Source organism: Dunckerocampus dactyliophorus, chromosome 8, assembly GCF_027744805.1.
Source record: "Dunckerocampus dactyliophorus isolate RoL2022-P2 chromosome 8, RoL_Ddac_1.1, whole genome shotgun sequence".
NCBI classification, from domain to species: Eukaryota; Metazoa; Chordata; class Actinopteri; order Syngnathiformes; family Syngnathidae; genus Dunckerocampus; species Dunckerocampus dactyliophorus.
Genome location: NC_072826.1, coordinates 18,598,076 through 18,623,506, shown reverse-complemented (window position 1 = coordinate 18,623,506; position 25,431 = coordinate 18,598,076). Strand labels below are relative to the sequence as shown.

General features: G+C 41.3%; 1 protein-coding gene across 11 annotated transcripts in view; it reads left to right on the top strand.

The window, feature by feature from the left end:
• The window catches only part of kaznb (kazrin, periplakin interacting protein b), a 130,367-nt gene extending 105,622 nt beyond the window's left edge, over positions 1-24,745 (top strand). For 8 of the 11 annotated variants that reach the window (XM_054785921.1, XM_054785919.1, XM_054785924.1 and 5 more), the window contains 12 exons: positions 10,081-10,281; positions 13,218-13,354; positions 13,450-13,620; positions 15,133-15,313; positions 15,637-15,770; positions 18,430-18,553; positions 21,638-21,819; positions 21,890-22,008; positions 23,021-23,354; positions 23,416-23,582; positions 23,973-24,069; positions 24,152-24,745. In XM_054785921.1, the coding sequence (XP_054641896.1) occupies positions 10,081-10,281; positions 13,218-13,354; positions 13,450-13,620; positions 15,133-15,313; positions 15,637-15,770; positions 18,430-18,553; positions 21,638-21,819; positions 21,890-22,008; positions 23,021-23,354; positions 23,416-23,582; positions 23,973-24,069; positions 24,152-24,307 (2,003 nt within the window). In that variant the 3' untranslated portion in view covers positions 24,308-24,745. Of the gene's footprint in view, positions 1-10,080; positions 10,282-13,217; positions 13,355-13,449; positions 13,621-15,132; positions 15,314-15,636; positions 15,771-18,429; positions 20,916-21,637; positions 21,820-21,889; positions 22,009-23,020; positions 23,355-23,415; positions 23,583-23,972; positions 24,070-24,151 lie in introns of those variants that run through there. The other 3 variants (XR_008572340.1, XM_054785928.1, XM_054785929.1) reach the window with 3 other exon arrangements.
• The last annotated feature ends 686 nt before the right edge of the window (positions 24,746-25,431 follow it).

Sequence of the window (25,431 nt, the reverse complement as noted above, 5' to 3'; positions counted from 1 at the left end):
CGATTGTCCGTCAGCTTTGAAAAGGTTCTGACCATCCAGCACCTCAGAAAGGCGAAGTAGTGCCCTGTCCACACCATTTACAGTTGGGACGGAGGCCACATGACCTCAACTGATGATATAATCAGGCGGTGGAAGGAATACGTTGAGTTCTAAATCCCACTGACATACCTTCCACTGAGTAAGCAGAGTTTGAGGACACAAACACAGTCATGTCCATCACCATGGCTGAGTTATCTTAGGTAGTCCAAAAACTCCTCAGTGGCAAAGCTCCACAGGTAGATGAGTTTGCCCTGAATTCCTCAAGGCTTTGGATGTTGTGTGACTGTCTTGGTTGAAACGTCTGTTCAACATTGCGTGGACCTCGGGAACAGTACCCCTGGATTGGCAGACCAGAGTGGTGGTCCACCTTTTCAAGAAGGGTGAGCAGGGTGTTCCCACTCACGCGCCTCAGCCTCCCTGGGAAATTTCAGCGTGCTGGAGAAAAGGGTGCAAAAAGGGTGCACAGTTGGTGCAATGTGGTTTTCGTCCTGGTCGCGGAAGTTGCATGGGAGTTTGCCCAACCGGTCCACATGCGCTATGTGGGCTTGAAAAAGTCATCCGCCCGTCTCCCTTGCGGTGTCCTGTGGGGGGTGCTCCTGGAGTATGGGCCTGGTAGCACACTACTCCGTGCCAGTGGGTCCTTCTACAACCGGATCAGGAGCCTGGTTTGCATTGCCAGCAGTAGGTCGAACCTGTTCACAGTGAATGTTGTTGGCCTCCACCAAGGCTGCACTGGTTCTGTAATTTTTAGGCTTAGGATCTGATCTTTGCTATTTGCAGATGATGCGGTCCTGTGACCTTCAGCGTTTACTGGGACAGTTCATAGCTGAGTGTGAACCTTCTGGAATGAGACTTCAGTATGGTATTTTCCTCCCTGCGCTTGACGACAGACACCAAGGTGCAGCAGTTGCACGTCTACAAAACCAACATACTCTTACAAAAATAGCATACGTGACAAAGAAACAAACACACAACGATGCAGTCAATATGTGATCGAATAATGTGGCCCTACACAGATCATACACAAAACAAGAAAGGATAATTCAATAAAGTTCTAAATTAAGATTAATTTCTGGTGCCATATGGACACCTAACTCTCACATATTGACATAACATAGCATGAACATTTGTCAGGTATTATTTAAACATAGATATTTTGTGTAATCATATAAAAACAATAACAAATAATACAATACATTTACACCCTGTTACATCAGAACCTCCAAATCTGAGACCAAGGTTCTTAGCTGGAAAAGAATGGATTGCACCCTTTGTGTTGAGAGGGAGGTCTTGCCCCAGGTGGAGGAGTTCAAGTATCTCAGGGTCTTGTTCATGAATGAGAGAAGGCTGAAGCGTAAGACGAATGAATCTATGCAGCGTCTGCAGTTAAGCGGCTACAGTACCAGACCGTTGTGGTGAACAGAGAGCTGAGCCGTAAGCCAAAGCCTTCGATTTACCTGTCAATCTACGTTCTACCCTCACCGATTGTCATAAACTTTGGGTAGTGACCAAAAGAGCAAGATTGCTGATAGAAGCGGCCAAAATGAGTTTCTTCTGTAGGGTGGCTGGACTCACCCTAAGACATAGGGTGAGGAGCTCCGTCATCCGGGAGGAGCTCAGAGTAGAGCCGCTGCTCCTTTACATCGAGAAGAGCCAGTTGAGGTGGCTCGGGCATCTAGTCCGGATGCCACCTGGATGCCACCCTGGTGAGGTGTTTTGGGCATGCCCAGCTGGGACACGCTGGAGGAATTATGTGTCACAGCTGGCCTGCGAACTGGAAGAGGTGGCCGAAGACTGGGAATTCTGGGCTTTCCTATTGAGACTGCTGCCCCCACAACTCGGACCAGGAAGAAAATGGATGGATGGGTTTTATATTAAATACGATTTATCATTATTAAAAAAAGAGAGGAAATATAATAATATAATAATAAAGAGATACATATTTCAAACATACATCAGTGTCATCATGGCCAACATGCAAACTTTCATTTCGAGTGAATGTTCATTTAAAATTTGGATTAGTAGAATTAGTAGAAGTAGTATTTTTTTTACCCTACAATTAAAAATACTGGTAATATTATATTCGCATTTTCGGACAATATCTCAGACGGACATATTGTTATTGTTGAAGTCACGTTCAAAGCCGACCCAGATAGGACGTGTTCTATGGACATGCTTATCTGGTAATCTTGCACAGTAGAATGTAAGCATGACCGTGGCGGTATGTAGGATAGGAGATAGGAGCAGGCATAAGCATGCTCGCATAGTTTGATCACGTGCTTGGCTTTAATACACAATAGGCGCCAGATGTGGTCGCATATATACAAATAAATTATGGATTATTAAGGATGCTTTTAGTGGGGTTTTGTACAGATGTAATGCTTTGTCTCCTAATTGTGTGTAGAGGAGTTGCCTGTTGGAGGGTCCTGGCCACTAAATTGTGTTGTGTTTGCTTCTTACATTAAAGCAGCTCTTTCTGTTGTTTTTGTCATTTTTGTAACCTTACCTGCAATGTCGTCCTGGTAACAAGAAAGTAAATGTGAAACCGTGTGGAGATTTCATGTAATTGCTGAATTATGTTTGTAAAGCTCATATTTTTCCATAGAAGGTGTTGTGAAGTGAACTGTGCCATTCCAAAGTCAAACTGTTGTCATCACAAAAACGTTATCACCTGTGTAGGCAATCTTTTAAGTCAGACAAGTGATTAAGAGAGTGCTAAATGCTATCAGAAGTAGCTAAATATAAACTGTAGTCAGCATCCAGTGTTTGCCTGCATAAATCCTAGAAATTGTTTTCCATGCGCAGATATATTTTAATAGCATTCCTGTTACATCAACAAAGTGAATGAAGTGATAGTGATACTGCTTCTCTTGCCTTGACAGCTTTATGAGATATATATCTGTTGTCCTGGGGGCCGGGGTGGGGGTTCTCACGGCCCCTGATGGTGCGTCCTTGGCAATGAGCCCAGCGCGCGCATGATAAACATGTGAATCAATTACAGCTATCTGCACTTGGCATCCTCATATTGACCTCAGTGCTAACGCAAAAGCCACAGGCAATTCATAAGCGCGAACTGTAAATAAGCGCCCACAGCTCTATTGTAAGAGTTGCTTTGAAAAATGCCGAAAGTAACAACAAGCTCAGGTTTGATAGACACTGTCACAGAGGTATTCATTTAATTATGTATTTATTATTATGCTTGTAGTTTGCTGCATTGATTCATAATGAAAGGTGTTTCTAATACTGTGTTTTGGTTACCTTTTCAGGCACATTCTGGGCAAAATATCATATTGCGCTGTCATCTTAGAAAAGGCACAATTTTTTATCGCCTTGCATTAGATTGCGCAAGCTGCCCATTGGGTTTATGACTTAATATTTAGATTTTTTGACACTTAGCATAGTGCACCCTTAACCACGGAGCGCTCTTGTCATTTATACGTAGGATCTCTGGCTAGCGTTTTTGCAGCAAACTCCTAAAAACAGCACTAAACTCCTTTAATAGAAGGAAGGGCCTTTGACTCAATCTTCTGCAATAAATCCTTTAAAACAACAGCGTTTGCTTGCCATACAGAGGATATTTGACGAGCGCTTTTGAGGTAGTCCCTTAAAACAACAGAACACTTCTGTCTCATATACAATCTTTGACTAGCATTTTTATAGTATATTCAGAAAAAATAGCAGTTCTCTTGTCATATAGAGGATCTTTTACTAAAATGTTTTAATATTATATTCCTAAAATCTACATTGTGCTCCTATCATACAAATGAAATTTGACTAGTGTTTTTGTAGTAAGTCTTTAAAAAACAGCAGATAGCGTACAGGACCTCATCATACAACATGAAGCTTGTGCTCCATGCATCTGTTGAAGTTGTCACATACTGAAAGTGAGGCACGCTGACTATTATTAATACAAAGAAGCTCTTCAAATTCTTTCTCTCCCAGCCTACTAGTAGGCTGTTAGCCCTTGCTATCAAAAGCTTCTCTGTTACCTGCATGATCAGTTTAATCAAGTGCTGGAGTCTGATCTTTATACTGTAATTGGGGGCGGGTAAGTGGGGGGGATCAGCACACCAGTGCTCTTTACTCACATAAGAGTGCAGAAATAGCTAGACTTACCCAGCATGCCTTACTGGAACCAATCATGGAACCATGATGGTGGCTGCTAAGATGGAAACACATTCAGGAATTACGGGACTTCATAGACAGTTTTTTTCACACTTTATAGACTTGGCGCTTTTTATAATCTGTTGCTGACCAACCAGCAGCACTTACCGAGGCAGATTAATTTAAATGTGGACTCTTACTGCACGCTCGCATCTTCTTCCGCTGTGGAGCACATACGTAAACAAGATGGCCGTGGCGCTCCGTCGCGGAAGAAGAGTGGCATTATCTCAGGCGTCTTCATCACATACACATGAATGCACAGGCGACAGTGGGATACGTTGGGAGACAAATATAACGCAGAGCGTTTTGTGATGTCAAATTTTTTGAGGAGGCAGGAGGGGGGGGGGGGGTCAATGCTGCTGTAGTACACTGCTGATGGGGATGTCATACAACTTTGTGTCCAAACTATCCAAACTATCCCTTTAAGGTGAGCACATTAGTCCGGCCGCTGTTCTTGGCGTTTCTCTTTATTTCTCTGTAACGGTACTTTTTATTTTGTATTTAGTGTCAAATTTACAGGTTGTTAACAAGCTTGCAGACCCTCAGGTGTGTGTGTGTGTGTGTGTGTGTGTGTGTATGTGCTTGCATGTGTGCGTGTGCATGTGTGTGCGTGTGTGAGACACTTGGGAGTCAGACCAGTATTGCAGCTATACACTTAGGTAACAAACAAAAATAATATTTTTTTTTTTACAAGTTAGCAGTGTTCCAGTCCAGAATGATTTTTCTTATCAATGCGTTGCAAAGCCTTGGTTTGGTTTTGTTTGATGAAGTTCCTCTCTTATCAGCTAATTGCCTGCATTAGCTTTCTCCACCCAAGCGGAACATTTAGCTTATTGCTTTGATGCCATTTGGTTCAACACTGCTGTAGGGCGTCTCCATATGTTGGCAGATTATTTGTTCTTAACCGCGCAGTAATTGAAACATCCAATATTTTGATGGTGCTACTGGAATAAGTAACATTTTTGCCATTCTCAAACAGACCAAAGCAGTGAGTGACACAACACCGGCCCACATATTTTGCAGTAGGTTCCTAAAAACAGCAGGAAACTCTTTTTTTAGAGTTGAATCCTAAAAACAACAGAGCGCTCCTATCATTTCAAGGATTTTTGATGAGCATTTTTTCACAATAGATTACTAAAAACAGCAGCGCAATCAGTTATATAGAGAATCTTTGACTCACGTTTTTGAAGTAGGTCCTTAAAATAAGTAGATCACTCCTGTTAGTGATGTGTGGATTGATACTGAAATATTGATACCTCCGCTACCAGATCTTTATGCTCTTAATTCAATTCTCAAATCACAATATCCTGTAGATACTTTGATACTTCAGTCATTTGACAGTGGAAAGTAACCACATTATTGCGATCTTATCGAAACAATATGTGTTTGGTGGGAGCTGCTCTTTCTTCCTCCTGGATAAGCGCATAATGCGTAAGCGCAGCGGCACACTGCACAGTCAGCTGTTGAAACGATGGCCGATCGCAAACAAAGCCATTTGTGAATTGTGAATTAGTTGTCATTCTTATCAGTGGCGGCACTACGTGGAGACCACCCCTGGTCACTCTCCGGCCACCCCACTGGCCATCTCAACATTTCAGGTATCAACTTATTGCCACCCCTTTGTGACTAATGGTCTCACCTTGGCCACCCTGGTGAAAAATGTCTGGCTCCGCCACTGACAGTTCTTGATAATGAATCATTTATCCTAATGGTTTTATTATTTTACATATTTTCTTCTGTAATTGTTTAAAACACCATTTTCACATATTGTATATATTTGTATTTATTTTTATATGTTTTCACGGTGGCCGAGTAGTTAGCATGTAGGCCACACACTCAGGAGATCTGGAAGATCTGGGTTCATATCTCTGTTTGGGCATCTCTGTGTGGAGTTTGCATTTTCCCCCATGCGTGGGTTTTCTCTGTATATGTGCATATACATGCATGTTAGGTTCATTGGAGACTCTAAATTGTCCATAGGTATGAATGTGAGTGTGAGTGGTTGTTTGTCTATATGAGCCATACAACTGGCAACCAACGTGTACCCCTCCTCTCGTCCAAAGTCAGCTATGATAGGCTCCAGCATAACCCCAGCATAGCTCCCGAAACCCTAGTGAGGACAGGCGCAAAAGAAAAATAATGAATATATAATTTTGTCCTCTTGCTTGCTTTTCTGTTGTTGCATATAAGCTTAGCTATATTGCAAATATACTACGGCTACCTCAATATGTTTCAGTTTAACATAAATAAATAAATAACTTTGATGTATTGTATTATGTATGCTATGAGCAGACCAAGAGTAATTCAGAAGACCCTATGAATAAATGCAAGAGGAGGGGCCGCACCTTGCTCGGACGTGGGATACCGGGGCCTCGGATGGTGGTCGGGCCTTCACCCGTAGACCCACCACCTGTGGGGGAAAGCCTAAGGGTCCGGTGCTATGCGTTTTGGGTGGCAGTCGAGGGCGGGTGCCTGGGCGACCTGGTCTTCGGAAGCCAAATCTGGTTCTTGGGACATGGAATGTCACTTCTCTGGTGGGGAAGTAGCCTGAAGCTGTGCGAGAGGTTGAGAAATTACGACGAGACACAGTCAGACTCACCTCGACCCACAGTTTTTGGTTCTGGAACCAAACTCCTAGAGAGGGGCTGAGCTTATTTTGCTCTGGAGTTGCTGCAGCGAAGAGGCGGTGTGCTGGTGTGGGCTTATTAATAGCCCCCCGGTTCGGTGCCGCTGTGTTGGAGTCATCCCCGGTGAACAAAAGGGTAAATTCCCCCGCCTTCGGGTTGGGGAAAGGGTCGTGACTGCCATTTGTGCGTACGCTCCAAATGGCAGGTCAGAGTACCCAGCCCTGAGGCTGCAAGGTGGTCAGTGCAAGTCGTGGCGGCAAGCCCCGAAACCAATGGTGGAATTGTTTTTTTTGCTTCCTTAAGTTGTGTGCTTTCTTGGCGATGTCAGCGTTGGATTTTATCAGATGCTCATTGATGCAGACGTTTGTGCCTATAAGCTATAAGCTTATATAAAGGATCTTTGACTGGGGCTTTTGCAGTAGTTGAGTAGGGCTTTGCGTCCTCCTTGCTCCTTGAAAATCCAAAATCCACCGTTGTCAACCTGTGCTCGATCAGCAACCACTCACCTACCAGAACGGCAGAGTGAGGGTGGCATTTACTGTATAATCGGTCTGCTGTTTGAGAGAGTGGCTAATTAGGCACTGGCTGTTTTGGAGAACCGACCAGAGCTACGTGACACTTTACCTGACGTTTTACTAGAGTTCCGTAGGGTGTTCGATCACCCCTTGAAGAGGCGCAGACCACTCTATCAACTTTTGCATTCTAGCGGCTTATAATGGCTGGGACACAAAAGGTCTCTGCAATATATTTCAAGTCATGATGAACTCTAACATGAAGGATGAACTCACAGTGAGAGATGAAACTGAGATGAAACATCAGTGGTCTTATAGACTCGGGGGAAGATGATTGTTTTTTGGATTGTTCGTTCACTCGGCGAGCGCATCCTGGCTCATGTAACCCACCAACCCGAAGCACTTATCCTAAGAGTATCTGGTAACCGTTTTGAAAGGCTGTTTTTTCTACTTCCGTCACGCTCTGCACCTCTTGTCCTAGGCCTTACTTGGCTAAAAGTACACAGTCCCTGTATAAATTAACACACACTAACACATCACCACCTGAACACATTGACCTTTCTCAGGTTCCCAGAGAATATCATGACATTAAAGAGGTATTCAGCAAGAACAGGGCAGTAGAGCTTCCACCCCATTGACCGTACAACTGTGGCGTACAGTGGCAGCTAAGTTACCAACCACATGACTGTTTAACATTTCCAATCCTGAGCGTGCATCCCGTTCAAAACTACGTTTCCACTTCCCTTGTGGCCGGACACATTTGTCCATTAGGCACCATTTTTTTCTTTGTCGCTAAAAAGAATGGTCCATTAAGAACTTGCATTGATTACCTTGCCATGACATAACGCTGTAGTTTTTTCCAAATTGGACCTTCGTAATGCATACCACTTGGTCAGAATGAGAGAAGCGGATGAGTGGAAGTCTGCATTTAACTCCCCTATGAGGCATTTTGAGTACCTAGTTATGTTTTTTCGGCCTCACTAACGCCCCCGCGGTGTTTCAGAATTTGATCAACGATGTGTTACACGATATGTTAGGTCGTTTTGTATTAGTGTACTTAGATGACATTCTGATTTTGTCCTCTTGCTTCAGGAGCATAGACACCATGCCTTTAATGGTCTACCGTAGATTTATGTTTACTGTTCTGTTGTTGTTTTTTGTTCTGTTTCTTCCTCTGTTTTGTGTTTTCACCTTTTGACCTCCTTTTGTAGCAGAGGGTCCTATAAAAACAGCAGTGCTCTCCTGTAATACAAATACTGTTTGACTATAGTTTTTGCAGTAGTTCCTTGCAAAAAGGCAGAGCATATCTGTCATATAGAAAATTTGTCACTAGCGTTTTTGCAGAAGCCAGCAAAAGGAAGTATTGCAGCAACACTCCCTGATGTTTACAGATTGTTATTCAAACTGACAAAAGGAGACTAATCCCAGCGATTAGAACTGCTTTGACTCCTAATTCTTGCCAATAAAATCTTGCTATTTCCCGCTGCGGAGAGCTTGTAAGCTCAGGATGAAACACTTTTTTTTTTTGTAGCCTAGTGACAGCCGTTATCGCTGTTATAATTTGAACAGTAACATTTTGTTTCATGCAGGCTAAAGCCGTTAAACCAGCCTGGGCAGCCCTCCTCTCTTGCAAGCAGCTGCTGCTCAAGGCGCTGCTGGTCGTTGAAGCTAAGCCTCCATTGTCCAATAACATTGACTGGAGTATTGATGGGAAGAATAACATATCACCTGATGCTAGAAATCGCCTATATATGGTTCACAGAGTAAACATTATGTTACATTTAATTTGTTTTAGAGCCTTTCCATCTGCACTTGGCTGCAAAATGTCCATATGTGACAAAATTTGCTCCAAAATCAAGTACGGTTTTATAAACAGAATGCAGTTTTTACAGTGCATCTCGTCGAACATGCCCACCAGGTCTTGTGTCCTGCTGTTTGTCTTTGCTTGACTGTTTTCCCTGAGGGTTGGGCGGCTTCAAGGTGCTGGAAAGCATGCAGTACATGCGCTGCCTATCTATCTATCATCAAACTTTTTACCAGTACCACCTTAAAAATATGTTGCTCAGCAAGTACCACCATTTTTGCTCACTGCGCTTATGTGGCTGGTACTCGCATGAAATTGGCTTGTGGCGTTAAGTTAAACCTTAATATTATGAGGAATGTTTACTTTAAAATTCAATTTCAGCGACTCTTTGGTTAATTTATTAAACAAAAACCTCTGAGTACCACTAGATGGTGCCCGTGCATCAGCAGTGGTACTTCTACCACATTTTGAGAATAAATGATGTCACTATGATTGTTATGGTGCCCTTTTCTGTTAATGACTTTCTCCTGCCTTTTGATTGGTTATAAAGTGTTGTAGCGCCACCTGTTGCTGTAGTATGTACATCGTTTGTTTTTTTTACCTGATAAAACTGTTGCTATACTGTAGTCTGTAATAGTACTGTAGTTAAAATATCAGCACCAGAGGCAACACTCCTGTTGTATAGACAGCCTTTGACTATCTGTCCTGTGCTGGAGCTCTGTTATATCGATGATGTAATGTATGTTCGTGGGCAGGATGATCACTCCTCTGCATTTTTGATGATAAAAATGAAACATAATTGTTTGTAAAGCGTTTGTAAAGCAGCTTTTCCCTAAGCAGGTTAAGTGGTGAAGAAAAGCCAGTGTTGTTTAAATAGTGTGTCTGTGTGTGTGTGTATGTGTGTGTGTGCGTGTTCGTGCGTGGTGTCCCACAGTGTTGTTGCACGAGGAGGTGGCCCAGCTTCAGGAGGAGGTCCAGCTGTTGAGGCAAATGAAGGAGATGCTGGGTAAAGACCTGCAGGATGAGTCCCAGGGAGGAGAAGGCACTACCGCCGGCCTGCTCTCTGCCGCCGAGCTCCGGGTGCAACTTGGCGACAAGGAGCAGGAGCTGGACCGTGCCAAGGAGGCCTTACAAGGTCCGTATGTTTGCTTTGTCTTCGGGTTTTTGCGACTCCTACTCCTAGCTTGCAACACTTAAAAATGCCGCAACAGAGCCGTAACAGTAGACCATGCATTTATGCGCCTGGGCCTTTTATGAAATTAGATGACAGCGACAATTGATTTCAGCACAACAGGGCCAAAGAAGGGAGTGTCAGGTCTTAAATTTCACAGCATATGTCTACACACTGGCAGCGTCCCGCCTCTGTTACGGCTCTGAAGGTGTTCCACGCAGCAACAGTACCGTGTATGCAGTAAAGCGACATGGAAAAAAGACAAAAAGTTTAATAAAAGCCAGCTTTTAGACACAGCACCCGCCTTCACACAGATATCCCGTAAAATAGCCTCATCAGAGCCTTAACTATAGAGCATTTATCCACCTGTGCCTTGTACACAGAACTCGACGGGAACTTTGTGCACTTTCACACAGTAACACAGCATCCTGCAAAAAGATGATGTCACACGTCTGGTGTAACCTGCAGAGTACTTATGGGATAGCGACAGTTGCTTTCAACATTGCATCGCACACAGACGCCGTCCCGGAGAGCAGTTAGCTTTTATTTACACTTGTATGCGAATGTTAAAATGTTACCTAAAACATATCCTGCATGGTTTTTAAGATGGCAGCAGTTTGAGCCTGGAACAGATGAATTTCATTTCTTGGTATGGCAAAAATAATTTCAAAATCCCCCAGAATGGGACTTCCGTCATTACATCATGACTTTCAATGTAGCCTGATAGGTGCATCAGTCAGCGCATGGAAGCCTTGCTTGTAAATATTCATACACCCCATCGATGCAGACAGCAATTAACCCGCATTAGAATTGTTTTCAGGGCAGGAGAAAACAAGCTGAGACATTATGCGACACGGCACAGTTTCGATCCAGTTAGGCAACAGGGTTGATGATGATGATGATGAGTTGCGCACCAGCCAAATGTGTTGTATAACTGAACAGGTTTGGAATGTGGAGGCTGAAATGTGAATGGAAGGTGCGCACTTGACAGGGAAGGAATGCTGATCTTGGCGTACTTCACGTGAGGTGCGGTTTTACAAAGTGGAGAGTCGACGTAGAAATAAGGTTATTTTGTCTGTTTGCCAGAGAAAATACAGTGGTTCTATGTTTGTTGTATTTGGCACTTCCATGGGGACCTATTTGCAGTGCCCCCTTGTGGCTCTGTGATATACTTTCAAGCTTAAAGGAAAACTGCACTTTTTAAATATATTTTGCCCATCATCCACAATCCTTATGTGAGACTTGAACACACATGTATTTCTCTTTTCTGTGATATAAAAACAGCTAAGAATGCACGTAATGGGATGCAGCCATTCTGCCTATAAAGCCTTCTGGAAAAACCTCCAAAAAGCGCCAACGGCTCTCCATTTACATGTTACCTGCATATTAACCAAGCTTCAGCGACATTGTTATTATTATTGTTATTGTTACACCAAAGAACTACTTTACTGGCAGAGTGACACCTCGCCACACCACACCGGCTAGCTACTAGCTGGCTAGTGACTAGCTTCACCACACACTTGCTCATAGGGCCACACTCACAATGCCCCAGGCCACTACTGAAAGGTAACGCTACATATTGGAGCTGCCGCCACTGCTGCTGTGTTTTTGTTTTTGAGTTTGGAAAAGTTGATGCTACGTGCAGCGTTCGTTTCTATACTGCTATGTGAAATCAATGCCCCCTGGAAGGAAGTTCCGGGAATGCTTAGAACGACCAAAGTACAGCAAAATAGTGTAAGTATTACATGTTATCGTGAATGCGCCTGTTGCTACATGTTACAGCATGGATGTAAAGTGATTAAACGTTTTGGGAGGTTTTTGGAGGTGTTTTAATAGCGGGCTTTCTAAGCGGAACAGGTGTGTCCCATTATGTGCATTGATGGCATGCCTCTTTTTATCTGTTTTTATATGTCTGGAACGCACAGAAAAGAGAGACGTGTGTTCATGTTTCTCGTAAGGATTGTGCATGAATGGCAAAATTTTAAAAAAAGTGCAGTTTTCCTTTAAAGTGTGTACTTTTGAGTCTTTTAGTGATAGTGTTCTCACCTGGTCTCATTCTCAGAGCCTTATTTTCCCGTGTTCATTAAGTGGTGACCCACTTTCAGTCAAAACCAAGCCGATTTTTTTTTAAATCTAAAAATAGCCTTCGAAACACATGCATGTCATCTTTTTAAACAAAAATACACTCAATTAAATGTACAGTGGAACCTTGGTTGCCGTCATTAATTCGTTCCAGAAGGTGACACTCTTAACCGAAATGTGATCAGTTTTTCCCATAAGAAATGATGTAAATCCAATTTCGTGTTCCAGAAAGCCAAAAATGTTCACACGAAACATTAATTCGTTCCAGAAGGTGACACTCTTAACCGAAATGTGATCAGTTTTTCCCATAAGAAATGATGTAAATCCAATTTCGTGTTCCAGAAAGCCAAAAATGTTCACACGAAACACGTTTTTATAGTTTCACAATTATACTTTCACATGCAGAAAACAATTCTAAATGCAGATGAATGAAAACGAATGAAAGGGATAAATTAACTTGATTATTGATTACTTGATTATATATAATATTATTTATATATATATTTTTATTTATTATTTATATTTATTTATTTATTTATTTATTTATAATCTGTGCCATTACTTTTGTTTGTAAAAAGCTCATCTTTAGGTTCATTTTTCGTAAAATAAATAAGAACAAATGTAATACAAAAGACAGAAATTAAAATGTAAATTATATAGTTAAACAAATCAATATGTCAAAAGGATTAAATAGATAAAATATATTAAAATTCAATCTAACATAATATAAGAGATGTATCTCAAATATGAATATTGTAACAATAATAATAATAATAATGATGGCTTTTCACATCTATGCATGTACGTGTGCATTGTAGCAATGAAAGCTGACCGCAAGCGTCTAAAAGGGGAGAAGGGCGACCTGGTGAGTCAGATGCAGCAGCTGTACACCACACTGGAGACCAGAGAGGATCAGCTCAGAGAATTCATACGCAACTACGACCAGCATCGAAAGGTAACACAACAAGCCCATTTTTTGCTCCAATGGATTATAATAACATTGCCAGCCAATGGCCCGCCATTCATCATCCGCTATGGGTGTTCTTGTAGGAGAGCGAGGACGCAGTGAAGGTCCTGGCCAAGGAGAAGGACGTGCTGGAGAGGGAGAAGTGGGACCTGAGGAGGCAGACCAAAGAGGCCACAGAGCAGGCCAACGTCCTGCGCGCTCAGCTGGACATGAAGGAGAACAGGATCAAGGAGCTGGAGGCCGAGCTCACCATGGTGAGTTTGGGACGCGAGTGACTTAACATTTAAGTGGACCCTAAAGACACATTAATGCCATTAAAGCTTTTTTTTTTTTTACTTATCTCAGTGTAATCTTTCTCCTTGCTCAGGAGGTTGTGGCAGGTTCATTGGCAATGTCAATGTAAAAAAAACAATCAGGTGTTTTCGGAAGTGCACAATAACAAAATAAATAAAGAAGAATAAATTATATAAAAATAAAATTACAATTAAATCATAAAACTAATAGATTAATTAATGAAAATTCTAATAAAAGTGCATAAAAATAATACATAAATCATTCAATAAAATTCAAGTGCAATCCCAGTTAATGAAATAATAAATAAACAATACATGTACATATACAATTTTTAAAAAACAATAAAAATATATTAAATTTGCTATATCCCAGAAATGTGATCCAGTATTAATACAACTTTATTAGTAGTTTTAAGAATTTATTACCACCTTATTACTGGAAGTATTTATGTATTTGTTATATTTTGCCACGAAAACTAAAAAAGGTAACCAAAACATTAGAAACAGCTTTTGATTCATTGCAAACTACAACCACAATAATAATTTAAAAAACTCAGCGACCACCAAAAAATGAGTATAGTAATATTATTAGTATTATGACTATTAATAATTAGGCACAGTGGGATACAGTAATCTCTCACCATTTCGCAATTTGAATTTCACAGCTTCACTCTAGCACAGTTTTTCAGAAATATATGAATAAATCATGCAATTTTGTAGTTGAACACGGCCTATTGTTAGTCAAGAAATATGCATATTTAAGCAAATGTTGCATTTTTTTGGCTAAATTAAGCATTTTCAAGCATAAAAATGGCTAAAGAACGTAAAACAGAAATATAGGGCATTCAGAAGACCCAAAGATATTGTGGGGATATGTAGTATTCTGCACTGGCCACTAGGTGTCAGTAATGTTACTGCAATGTTCAGTGAGACACACAAGCGCCAGACTTGATCGCTGGAACAACAGACTTTTATTGCATGTTTGAATTATCTCACAACAGGCACAATAATCCCTAACAACAGAGACCAAGTTAACACAACTCCGTGCTCCACTTCCTTTCCTTGCCCTCACTCCCTCCCCGGAGCTTTTAGACAGACACATCTACAGCAACACACACGAGCACAAGTTTTACTTTATGTCTTAAATGTACTCTTATTATGTCTACTAAATTGGGTAATACAAGTGTAAAGGTGAAGTGAATATAGGGGTGTTATTTCACGTCTAGAGGGCTCTAATCATTTTTTTTTTATGTATTTAGAAGGTCATAAACAGGTTTCCCATGCTGTAACTACGAAAATATTTGATTTATAAATAAGGAACCCTACTTCACAGAAATTCACTGTATCACTGCCAGGTGTGGAACTAATTAACCACGATAAATGAGAGATTATAGAGTATACAGTATACAGTATATGGCTACAATGCACTGTATGTGTACAAAACATAACATTGTGTTGTTATTCTTCTCTCAGGCCAAGCAGTCTCTGGCCACTCTGACTAAAGACGTACCGAAGCGCCACTCCTTAGCCTCCACCACTGAGCCTGTGGTGAACGGCAGTCAGGAGTGGGTGATGCAAGCCGACCTGCCGCTGACTGCCGCCATCCGGCAGAGCCAGCAAACGCTCTACCACGGTCACACGGCGGACAGACAAGGTAGCTCGTCTTATATGCCCTCCTGTCTCTCCATCGAGACACTTGATTAGGTACACCTTTTCAGCTCCAGTACTGATGTACACTAATGTGTTACAGGGTAGTGTACAGTAATACAATGGAGCACTACGTTTATTATTGGGGCTGGACGTCATTATAGGTGCAGGTGTACCTAATGAAGTGTCCATATCTTGCTATGATCTCCTTGCTATTGCATTTTCAAACTGACTAACAAACGGGATTCTTCCAAGTTTCGAATACTAACTATGGGTTTCTGGCTCAATGTGTGCGTGTGCGCGTGTCATTGTGTGTGTGGCACCCCCTAGCTGTGGTCAGGATCAGCCCCTGCCACTCACGGCAGCCGTCCGTCATCTCGGACGCCTCAGCCGCAGACGGGGACCGCTCGTCCACGCCTAGCGACATCAACTCCCCTCGCCACCGGACTCACTCTCTCTGCAATGTAAGAGCTGCCTACGAGTAATCACCAGTCCACGTTCTTCCTGTCGTCTTCAAGTGTGTGTCTGTGCTGCTCTGGGCCTGCCTTCTTGGTGATGGTGGGGGTCTTATACTGTTTGACTAGCAGCTTCCTTGCAAAGAGGTAGCGTGAAGACAAAATACTAGATTTATCATAAAAAAAAATGGAATAAAGTACGATGTTGGTGCAAATGTGCCCACAAATGACCATAATTAATTTTTCTTGCATACACTCATGATCAAATTAGGATACTACTCCTGAACTGCTGCACACAAAAAGGTGAAAATTTGTCAAAACATGCACCCCTACTCTGTTGCCTGTAGACCACATGGTGGCCCTGTTATTCAACTCCAAAGTAGGGCCCCTTAAGTCTCACTGCCTTGCAATTTCTCACACAGCTCAACGCGCTCTACAAAACACCCACTGTAACTTCAGGATGTTTAGCCATAGCACCACTAAATTTAGAACACACCGTTTGGCGACTGACAAGCACGTGTGTGTCAAATGTGAGCATGATTGGTTGAAAAATATGGCCGCCATTAAGCAAAACATCTTTGCATGAGGTACGGGTAACAAAAATGTGAATGGAATGGAATTCATAATTCTTGAAAAGAAATATAAAAAACTGCAAACTGCTAGCAGGTAATTCTCCATTTTGTACAATTCTCCTACAGAAAATGGAAATAGTAATTAAAATTAATATATAATATTTAGCGGAATAGTTTCTTTTTAAGAAAGTGCAACAATGCAAAGTGTAGCAGTTCCTGGTTGGCTTATTAAGTGCAGCATTAACAGTTCCACTGAACAATGGCGGCACACTGCTTTCGTCTTATCCACTTGTTCTTGTTTACATACTTCACCAGGAAGGCTGAGTGTTCCAAAACAGAAGACTTTCATGACGGAAGAAGGTTTTCAAGCTCTGGCATGTCCTCGGCACTGTCACTAGGCGTGACTTCCGCGAGCAAAGGTTGTGCTGCACCGTATTTGTTTACGGAGTAGACGCGTAACAATATATCGTGAGGCAGCTACACTTTCCCTGGACCTTGATGAAAATCGTATTATAAATACATGTACGGTTACACCCCTAACAAAAGGTGAAGAATATCCAAGTGTTATCCCCCGCATCCTTCCATTTTTCTGTAAAACATTTCAACACCTGCATTTGACTAATAGATGATATGATATAATAATATGTAGGGATGCTCCGATCAGGGTTTTATGCTGCCGATTCCGATGCCGATCATTTGTGAGTGATAGTAATACGGATCACATGGATTAACTGTACATTTTTTTATTTATTTATGATGAGTGCTGTTGGAGAGGGTTGCCATGAGACAATTCCAAGGGTCCCTTGCAAATAGGTAATGTTCATTAAACAACAACACACAAATAGTGTTTGGAGGACAAAACATAATTAGTATAATGACAGCAAAAGACACTTGAAAAAGTTAATGCGTACCCGATACGCTTGTTTGTTTTAAAAACAAAATGTCGCTGTGGTAAACAGTCACATGTGGAGTCCGAAGACGAGAAGCTGGGCACATAATTCTAGCTAGCTAGCTAGCTAGCTAGTTAGCTGCGGCCATGACCAGCTAGGCAAAGCGTCTAATGAAAGATGCAAGAGAAGTCCAACACCAATAATTTTGTCAAACACACTGGCATGGATTGGCGTAGCCTGTGTCAAACTGTCAAACAGAAACCATTGAGGGTTTACAGACTAGTGTTGATCCTCGCGCTAATATGGGACAAAGTGCGTTCCTTGTCGGCTCAATATGAGTGTTGGCAACCCTGCGTGACACAGCACACATGCGCATTCATGTCATGTTTGTGTTGTCATGACATAAAGTGTCATGTTGCCGCCGCACAGCGATCGGTTTTTGTGATGGGCTTTGAAAGGCAATTATCGGCATATGCTGATCACATGTTTTTTTAATGGAAATCAGCCAATACTAATTGGGGGCTGATCCTTCAGAGCATCCCTAATAATGTGCTCTCACGTGGCCTAAAATGTCTAGCTACACCCTTGCCTACAGCATTTTAATGTCAGTAGAGGTTACCAGGCAACAAGCAGACACCCACACCATTTTTTAGTCTCTTTATGCAGGCTGATAAGTCTGTCTGTTGGAAGTAACTCAAAGGCTGCGGTCAGACTTTAGGTTTGGTATGCTGGTCCATACAAAAAGCGTTTAAAAAGAAAAAAGTACTTTGTGTATACTTTGGTGCGGTTGTCTTAGCGTTCACACTGGTATTGTTGTCATGGGACCAGAGTCTGTGCAGTAAAGAACACATGCAAAAAGTAAGGACAGCGTTAGTGACATATTATGTGACGTAACTTAAAATACTCCAAACTAAAATGTCGTCTTCTGGTGTGAATATGTAGATTATTTTTATATTCTGCTATATTTTCCAGTTTAGATTTCACAAAAAGCTTGTAAAATATACTTTTAAAGAGTTGTCCCACACAGAGGGAGAGTGCAGAGCAGAGAGACAGCACTTCCGACCCATTTTGTCATTTCTGCAAGTGATTTCGGTCAAACTAAGCTTATTAGCTGTACTCTTTTTAACCAAGTCCAAAATGACGAGTGTGAACACACCCTGAGTGTCCTCTCTCTTTTGTGTATGTGTGTGTTTGTGTGTGGCTTAGTCGATGGAGGACTTGGAGGACCAAAAGCGTAAGAAGAAGAAGGAGAAGATGACTTTGGGCTCCCTGTCACGCGTGTTTGCCCGCGGAAAGCAACGCAAGTCACTGGACCCTGGCCTGTTTGATGGTACTGCCACACCCGATTATTACATAGAGGAGGATGCCGACTGGTGATGCTGAGTGTGTGTCGGTGTGTGCGCGTGTGCGTGTGTGTGTGTGTGTGTTTGAGTGTGTGCACCATAGCCTAAAAGAGACTGCTCCTCCATGAAATGTATAGTATATTATCCTCAAATTGTATGTATGTAAATTATATATATATATTTATAGATGTATATGTATGCATATGTATATATGTTTACATGCATATAAATATATACATGGGGTTATTATCACTCAATGTGTACACATGCTGTATTATCTTCAAATTGTCTTTATGTTTTGTTCTTTTACAACTTGAGACTTGAAGGACTGCTGTTTATGTATAAATAGGAGTGTTTTTACTGTTATGTTTATTTTTACATTTATCACGCTTTCTGTCCGACACAGCCCATTCCACATGCCCTCGCTGGCTTTAAGCTGTTTTGTTGTTTTTTTTAGTTCTTTTGGACACATCACAATTTTTTTAATATAAAAAGATGCAAACTTGTCATTTGGATTTCCTAAAGTGACGTAAAGAAATAGGAGTTGTACGTGCTGATAAATATTAAGTTATGTCATATCACACTGTGGGCTGCAAGCATTGATAACAGAAAATAACCGTGACTAAGCTGAAAAATGCACATTTAGGCATAAAAGCTCACTCTATAGAAATATTGTATTTCCTCAAAATGCAGCCAACGCACTACTATGAAAAAATAAATGCCTCACCTCAATTAAAGCCCTCCTTTACCACCACATCGTTCTACTGGCTAGCGGTAACCTTTTAGGTGATTATACCCAGCTATTTTTATTAGTGCAGTTGATTGAGTTGTTTTCAAGTTGGCTTTTTTTATTTAAAAAAATAATTACAATAACTAATTAAATCGAGTGATATGGTTAAATTTGAACAACACACTAGTTTAATAACAAACACAATGCAATATGGATTAAAATAGCTAGTCAAAAAGCATGCATCTCCTAACTGTCTCTATTTTAAGGTTTTTATCTTATTTTTATCTTTTATTAAGTCAATAAATAAATTGGGAGATACATGCTTTCTATTGGACAGTTATGTATATTAGTATATACACCATGTCCCCAACTAACGAACACAATTGGTTCCAGACGACCGTTCTTATGTCGAATTGTTCTTAAGTCGGGGAAAAGGTAATATTACCAATGATATAGGTAGTACATGTACGTGTATACATATACAGTATATGTGTATGTATGTAAATATGAGTTTGGATGCAGTAGTAATATTAAACAAGGATAATTATTGAAAAAAACAATAATAAAAGTGATATAATACGTAATGATAAATGTTATTTACCTTTGAAGAGAAGTGGTCGAGCATATGTCGTTGTGGTGGAGTTGGAGGAGGAGACATTGGAAAAAAAAGGACAAATTGTTGTCGTCGTTAGACTCTTCTAAAAGAGGTAGTGTTCTATGGGTGGTGTAGAATTAAGCAGGCCTATTAACTCTTCATAAACTTTAATCACATGCTCTGTCCGGGTTGTACAATTTAGCTTTCCATTTAGCTTTACACTGTATCTCCCCAGCGTCTAACTCTTCCTCTGTTGGTCCCATTAGCTCTAAGGCTGCATTAGCAGTGTCACAGTGCCCTCTACTGGTCAAGCATGTACGGTAGCAGTATAAATACTGATTGAGCGACTACAAGGCAAAACAAAATAAAATATAGATCAGTCGGCTTGTGTTTGTATCCACGAGTGTTCACTAGTCGGGTGTTCGTACGTTGGGGACCTAGTGTATATATATATATATATATATATATATATTTATATATAAATACAGTAATAACCCTAAACCTTTTGAAGACTACATATTTATCTAAATTCAGAATACAATATAAAATATTATTATAAATCTGCTTTGGTTTCAATTAAAGTCACCTCTCTAATAAAAAAGTTATTTTGTTTCTATTTTTGGTAAGAGACTCCAAGTTTCCTTGTATGAAATGAAAATAGAGGCATTGATTTTGTCTTTTATACCACACCTCTAATAAAGGCGTGATACTTTCTGAAGTTAATACAGTAGACACCCCCTAGCAGCTATTTGAGGAAATACAATATGAGTCTTTTAGCACTAGCCTGGTAGCATTGCTTACTTGACTGAGCTGAATGAATGTGTGAGAAGCATCTGCACGACTTCCTTTGTGTTGCATTATGTTTGTTTGTTTTTATCAGTCATTCATTCATTGCCAAGTCATCCCTCCCTTTCTGATCTCCAACTTGCATTGTCAATGCAAGGTCTCCTCATTTTGTTTTTGTTGCTTTGTGTAAAACGCTCTAATAATTCAATGCCTAAGGTTGAATAAAAGATTAAATCTATTGAAGTATTTCATTTAAATTGAAAAAGGGAAGAAAAAAAGGAAGACTTGAAAATATTGATCTCCCTCAGATAAGGAGATGTATCCAATTGAAATGAAATCTTATTTTAATTACAAATAAAACAATGAATACATGCCATGTGGCGAATGTGTGTTCCATGATGAGTAGTGTTGTTTGTCTCTTCTTCTTTCACCATTTTAACAACTTTGATGTGTGTTTCTGGGGATTATTCACATCACTCTGGTCCACCGCAGGAGCGTTTACATTTTATGGAAGCGGTCTTTTTTTTTTTTTTTTTTTTTTTTTTTTTTACCCTTCTGGACCTTGCATGTGAGGATGAATCAGGTAAACACACAGAGTTCATCCTGCATGAATAACTGACGAATAATCCCAGTGTCTCTAATGTCTCTCATGTTTCTAGAGGTCCTTTTAACCCTCCTTCTCATCATCATCAGGTAGTCACCTTTACTAAACACAATCAACTGATTTAGAGCTACAATATTGGAAAAGCCATGATTTTGTTTGGTTTATGGCCTATTATGGATTTGAAAAGTGTACCGACCCCCTCTAGTGGCCATGTGAAGAACACACACAAGCCGAAGCTGAAGGTGTTTTTAATGCTATGATAAACAATACCCCCATGAGTCATTTATACAATGTCCCTATATCCTTCTGACCTTTAACCCTCACCCTGCCCGCATGACCACGCCGTCACTTCCCAGACACGCAGCAGCAGAGCCTGTCTGACGGAGAGGAGCATCTGGACCGCCTCCAGCAGGCAGCGCTCACCCGGACCACGTGCATGTCTCTGTGGAGGGCGGGTGTGGTCGAGGCCTGGCTGGAGGTGGTCATGGGGATGCCCATGTACACACGGGCCTGCTCGGAGAACGTCAAGAGCGGGAAGGTACACGGTGGTTTTTCGTAGTTTTCACAGAGCACATTCAGCATTCAGATGATGTCTCCTTGCTTTGAAGGTTCTTCTTGGTCTGACTGATGAGGACTTAGAACTGGGACTGGGCATCAGCAACCCGATTCATCGCAGAAAACTAAGACTGGCCATTGAGGACTACAGGAGAGCTGAAGGGGAGCAAGGGTGAGCACATTAGTCAAATAAAATAAAACAAAATCACTCTGGTTCTGGAGTCGCTTGTTGCTAGGCAGAATTACTAGGCTCAAATTTGCCACATCTGCTAAAAAAAGGACAAGGGGGGGCTGAAAGACGAAATGATTATTTAGCCAGCCATTTTGTTACTAGGCAGCATTTCTAGGGCAAAATCATTTCCACCACTTGCTCTTTTTCCTTCCTTGGACAAAGGCCTCTGCTGCCTCACACTGCAGGGAAAGGACAGGGAGATTCTGTTTATGATGGGATCCCTTTGTTGTTTTTAAAACAAAGAGCTTCTTCTTGTTTTGCAAAAATGCTAGTCAAAGATCTTCTAAATGACAAGAGCCCTTTATAAAATGCTACTCAGAGATCCTCTATATTTCAGGAGTGCTTTGTTGTTTTTAAGGATCTCCTGCAAAAATTCTAGTCAAAGATCCTCTACTAGCTTGTATAACTGGCACAGTTTGATATTTTTAGGGATCTACTAAAAAAGGCTAGTCAAAGATCCTCTATTATGACCAGCGCTGTTTGCTGTTTTTAGGGATCTACTGAACAAAGGCTAGTCAAAAATCTTATGTGTGACAGGAGTGCTTTGCTGTTTTTAAGGACCTGCTGCAAAAACACAAAGATCCGCTATATGACAGAAGTTCTCTGCTGTTTTTGAGAACATACCGTAAATAACCAGTCAAAGATCCACTATTATGACTGGCGCGTTCTGATGTTATTAGGGATTTACTGCAAAAAGGCTAATCAAAGACCCTCTATGTGACAGGAGCACTTTGCTGTTTTTAGAATGTTGGTCAAAGGTCCTCTGTTGTGGCAGTGTGCCAGTCATAACAGAGAACCTTGCTGTCAAAGAGCCTTTATACTGTATGACAGGAGTACACTGCTGTTTTTAAGAACATGCTGCAAAAATGCTAGTCAAAGATCCGTTATTATTGGTGCATTCTACAGTTTTTACAAACACATACCATACCAGTGGCTGTCCTCTTCTGTCCAGTCTGTCCAAAGCATCAGACATGGACCATCACTGGGTGGCAACATCTTGGCTGAGTGACGTGGGGCTGCCTCAGTACTCGCAAGCCTTCCAAGCTCAGATGGTGGACGGGCGGGTGCTGAGCTCTCTGGGCCGCAGAGACCTGGAGAAGTTCCTCAATGTCAGCGACCAGCTCCACCAGACCAGTCTGCTTCTGTCGGTGCAGATGCTGCAGATGCTCGGTTTCGATAAGGAGGTCCTGCAGGCACGACGGGCCAAATGTGAGCAGCAAGACCTAGACCTCATTGTTTGGACTAGTCACAGAGTAATGAAGTGGATCAGGGACGTAGACCTCAAGGTGAGAGCTTCACACCCTAGTCACACAGACACAGATACACTAACATGTTCTGCTCCTTTAGGAATTTGCAGACAATCTTCAGGGGAAAGGGATCAACGGCGCTGTGCTGGCTCTGGACGCGTCCTTCGACATGGACGCCATGGCCAAAGCTTTGGAGATCCCCGGGAACAAACACATGCTGCGTCGACATCTGTATGAAGAGATGAAAACGCTCGCCGCTGCTCTCAGGTGAGTTTTGAACATAAACAGCAAGACAAATGCAATGGAAGGAAAATGTGATTGTTGACGACATTGTATGCTTGTTATTAGTGGTTTTGCTTGCAACTACGTGCTATTTATGTTAGCAGCTGCTTGGTAAAGATCAATTCATTGATATTTAATTGATAATCATATAATACTGAGCAACCAGACGCTTTTTATGTCACATGAAGTTCCTTTTCCTGTTCTATGGTTAGCGTCACGCTGCAAAACACAAAAAGACATAATGATTGTAGGTTTGAACACTAAGTTGGGTTTATTTTTGGAGGCCTATTTTTTCCAGAAATACAGTATTTGGTTGAACTCCAAATTTGCACCACGTTTGGAGTGTTCGACTCAAAACGTTTAAACTGTTTGCAGCAACAAGGCACCGGAAGGCGAGGCCATTGCTTCTCCTACGCCTGTGGCTGTCAGCCGCTTTGCTGAGGGCAGGCTGCCACTGAGGAGATCCAGCAAGGTATTGTCACTAGACTTCTTTAAAATGTAATCAATAGTAAAGCCATCCACATTTATGTTGCCATATATTTGCATGCTTTCAGAGTCCGTTGAGGTTCCGTGCACATTCTGCAGAACGGCGAGTGGGCCGCCTCCAGGGCAGCTTCCTGGGCTCCCCACCTAAGGAGGCAGCGTCGGTACCCCTGGCTAAGGGCAGCCCCGTGCACGCCTACAAGAGCGTGGAAATAACCAGCGTGTGAATCAATACAGTTCACTGCAGCTGTTTACATTGATGAACAAGAAGTCCATGTCAATATGAAGACCAGTTTATGGACTCTAACTTCAGTTTTTTGTGACATTTTTAACAAAATCTGCTGCTAAAAATGATGAGAATGAATTTTTGTAAATATATTGTCCTTCTGGAATTGAAATAAAAAATGTTCAAATATTCCTTAATTGTAGTTTACCACTGAATGAAACACTTAAAAAGCCCAACCCCAGAATATATTTTAAGTACATTTCAAGAGCTTTTTTTTAATTTCAGTATTATTTCTTGGTCTTTTATATGATGTCAAGACATCCCTACAGTGTACTTTAGTCAAAAGTTTGGACACATGTTCTCATGTTGTACTTATTTTTTAACTAAAAATAAAGCCAGTGGAACTAATAATGAAAATATGATTTAATTTACATTTGATTTATGCCAATTAAATAAACTATTGTCATTTTTTGTATTGAAATTGTTTATTTGATTATTTTCTGACTTACTTTTCTCTTATTTAAGGGGTGGTGGGGGGTGGTACTGGTGCATATTTTCTGATGCATATTTTTCGACATCCTCAAAATGACAACATCAAGCTTGCGAGTTTGAATGTGCCTGAGACGTGAATGTGCCTGCTTTTTTTTTTTTTTTTAAACCAAGCGGACCTTTGTGGCCCGCGGGGGGGTTCGTTCGAACCCCCCGAACCCCCCCTGGTTACAGGCCTGTGAGTGACTGACAAATAAAAAAAAAAAAGTGTTTGAATAGATAAAATCGGTCATGAAATAAATAAATTGCTCATAATATAATCAGGACAATTGGACAATTTAATACATGGTTTCATGTTTTCATTCATTCATGTATAAATGATTTATTTGTCTTCTTTTTTATATGTATTTTTTTTTGCAATAACGCCTCCATAATATATAACATATACAGTAAATAAAATTGTTTTTCCCGAGCATTAAAACGCACACGTAACCGACACTGGGCAGCTGAAGGACTGCAGTCGGCAGTTCAAATAGTACAAAAACTGGTTTATCTGCCACTTTGGGCGTTTTCTTGCTTGTGCTTGCATGTTGTTTAAACATGGCCAGTTCAAACCCGCAGAGAGACACGAGACAG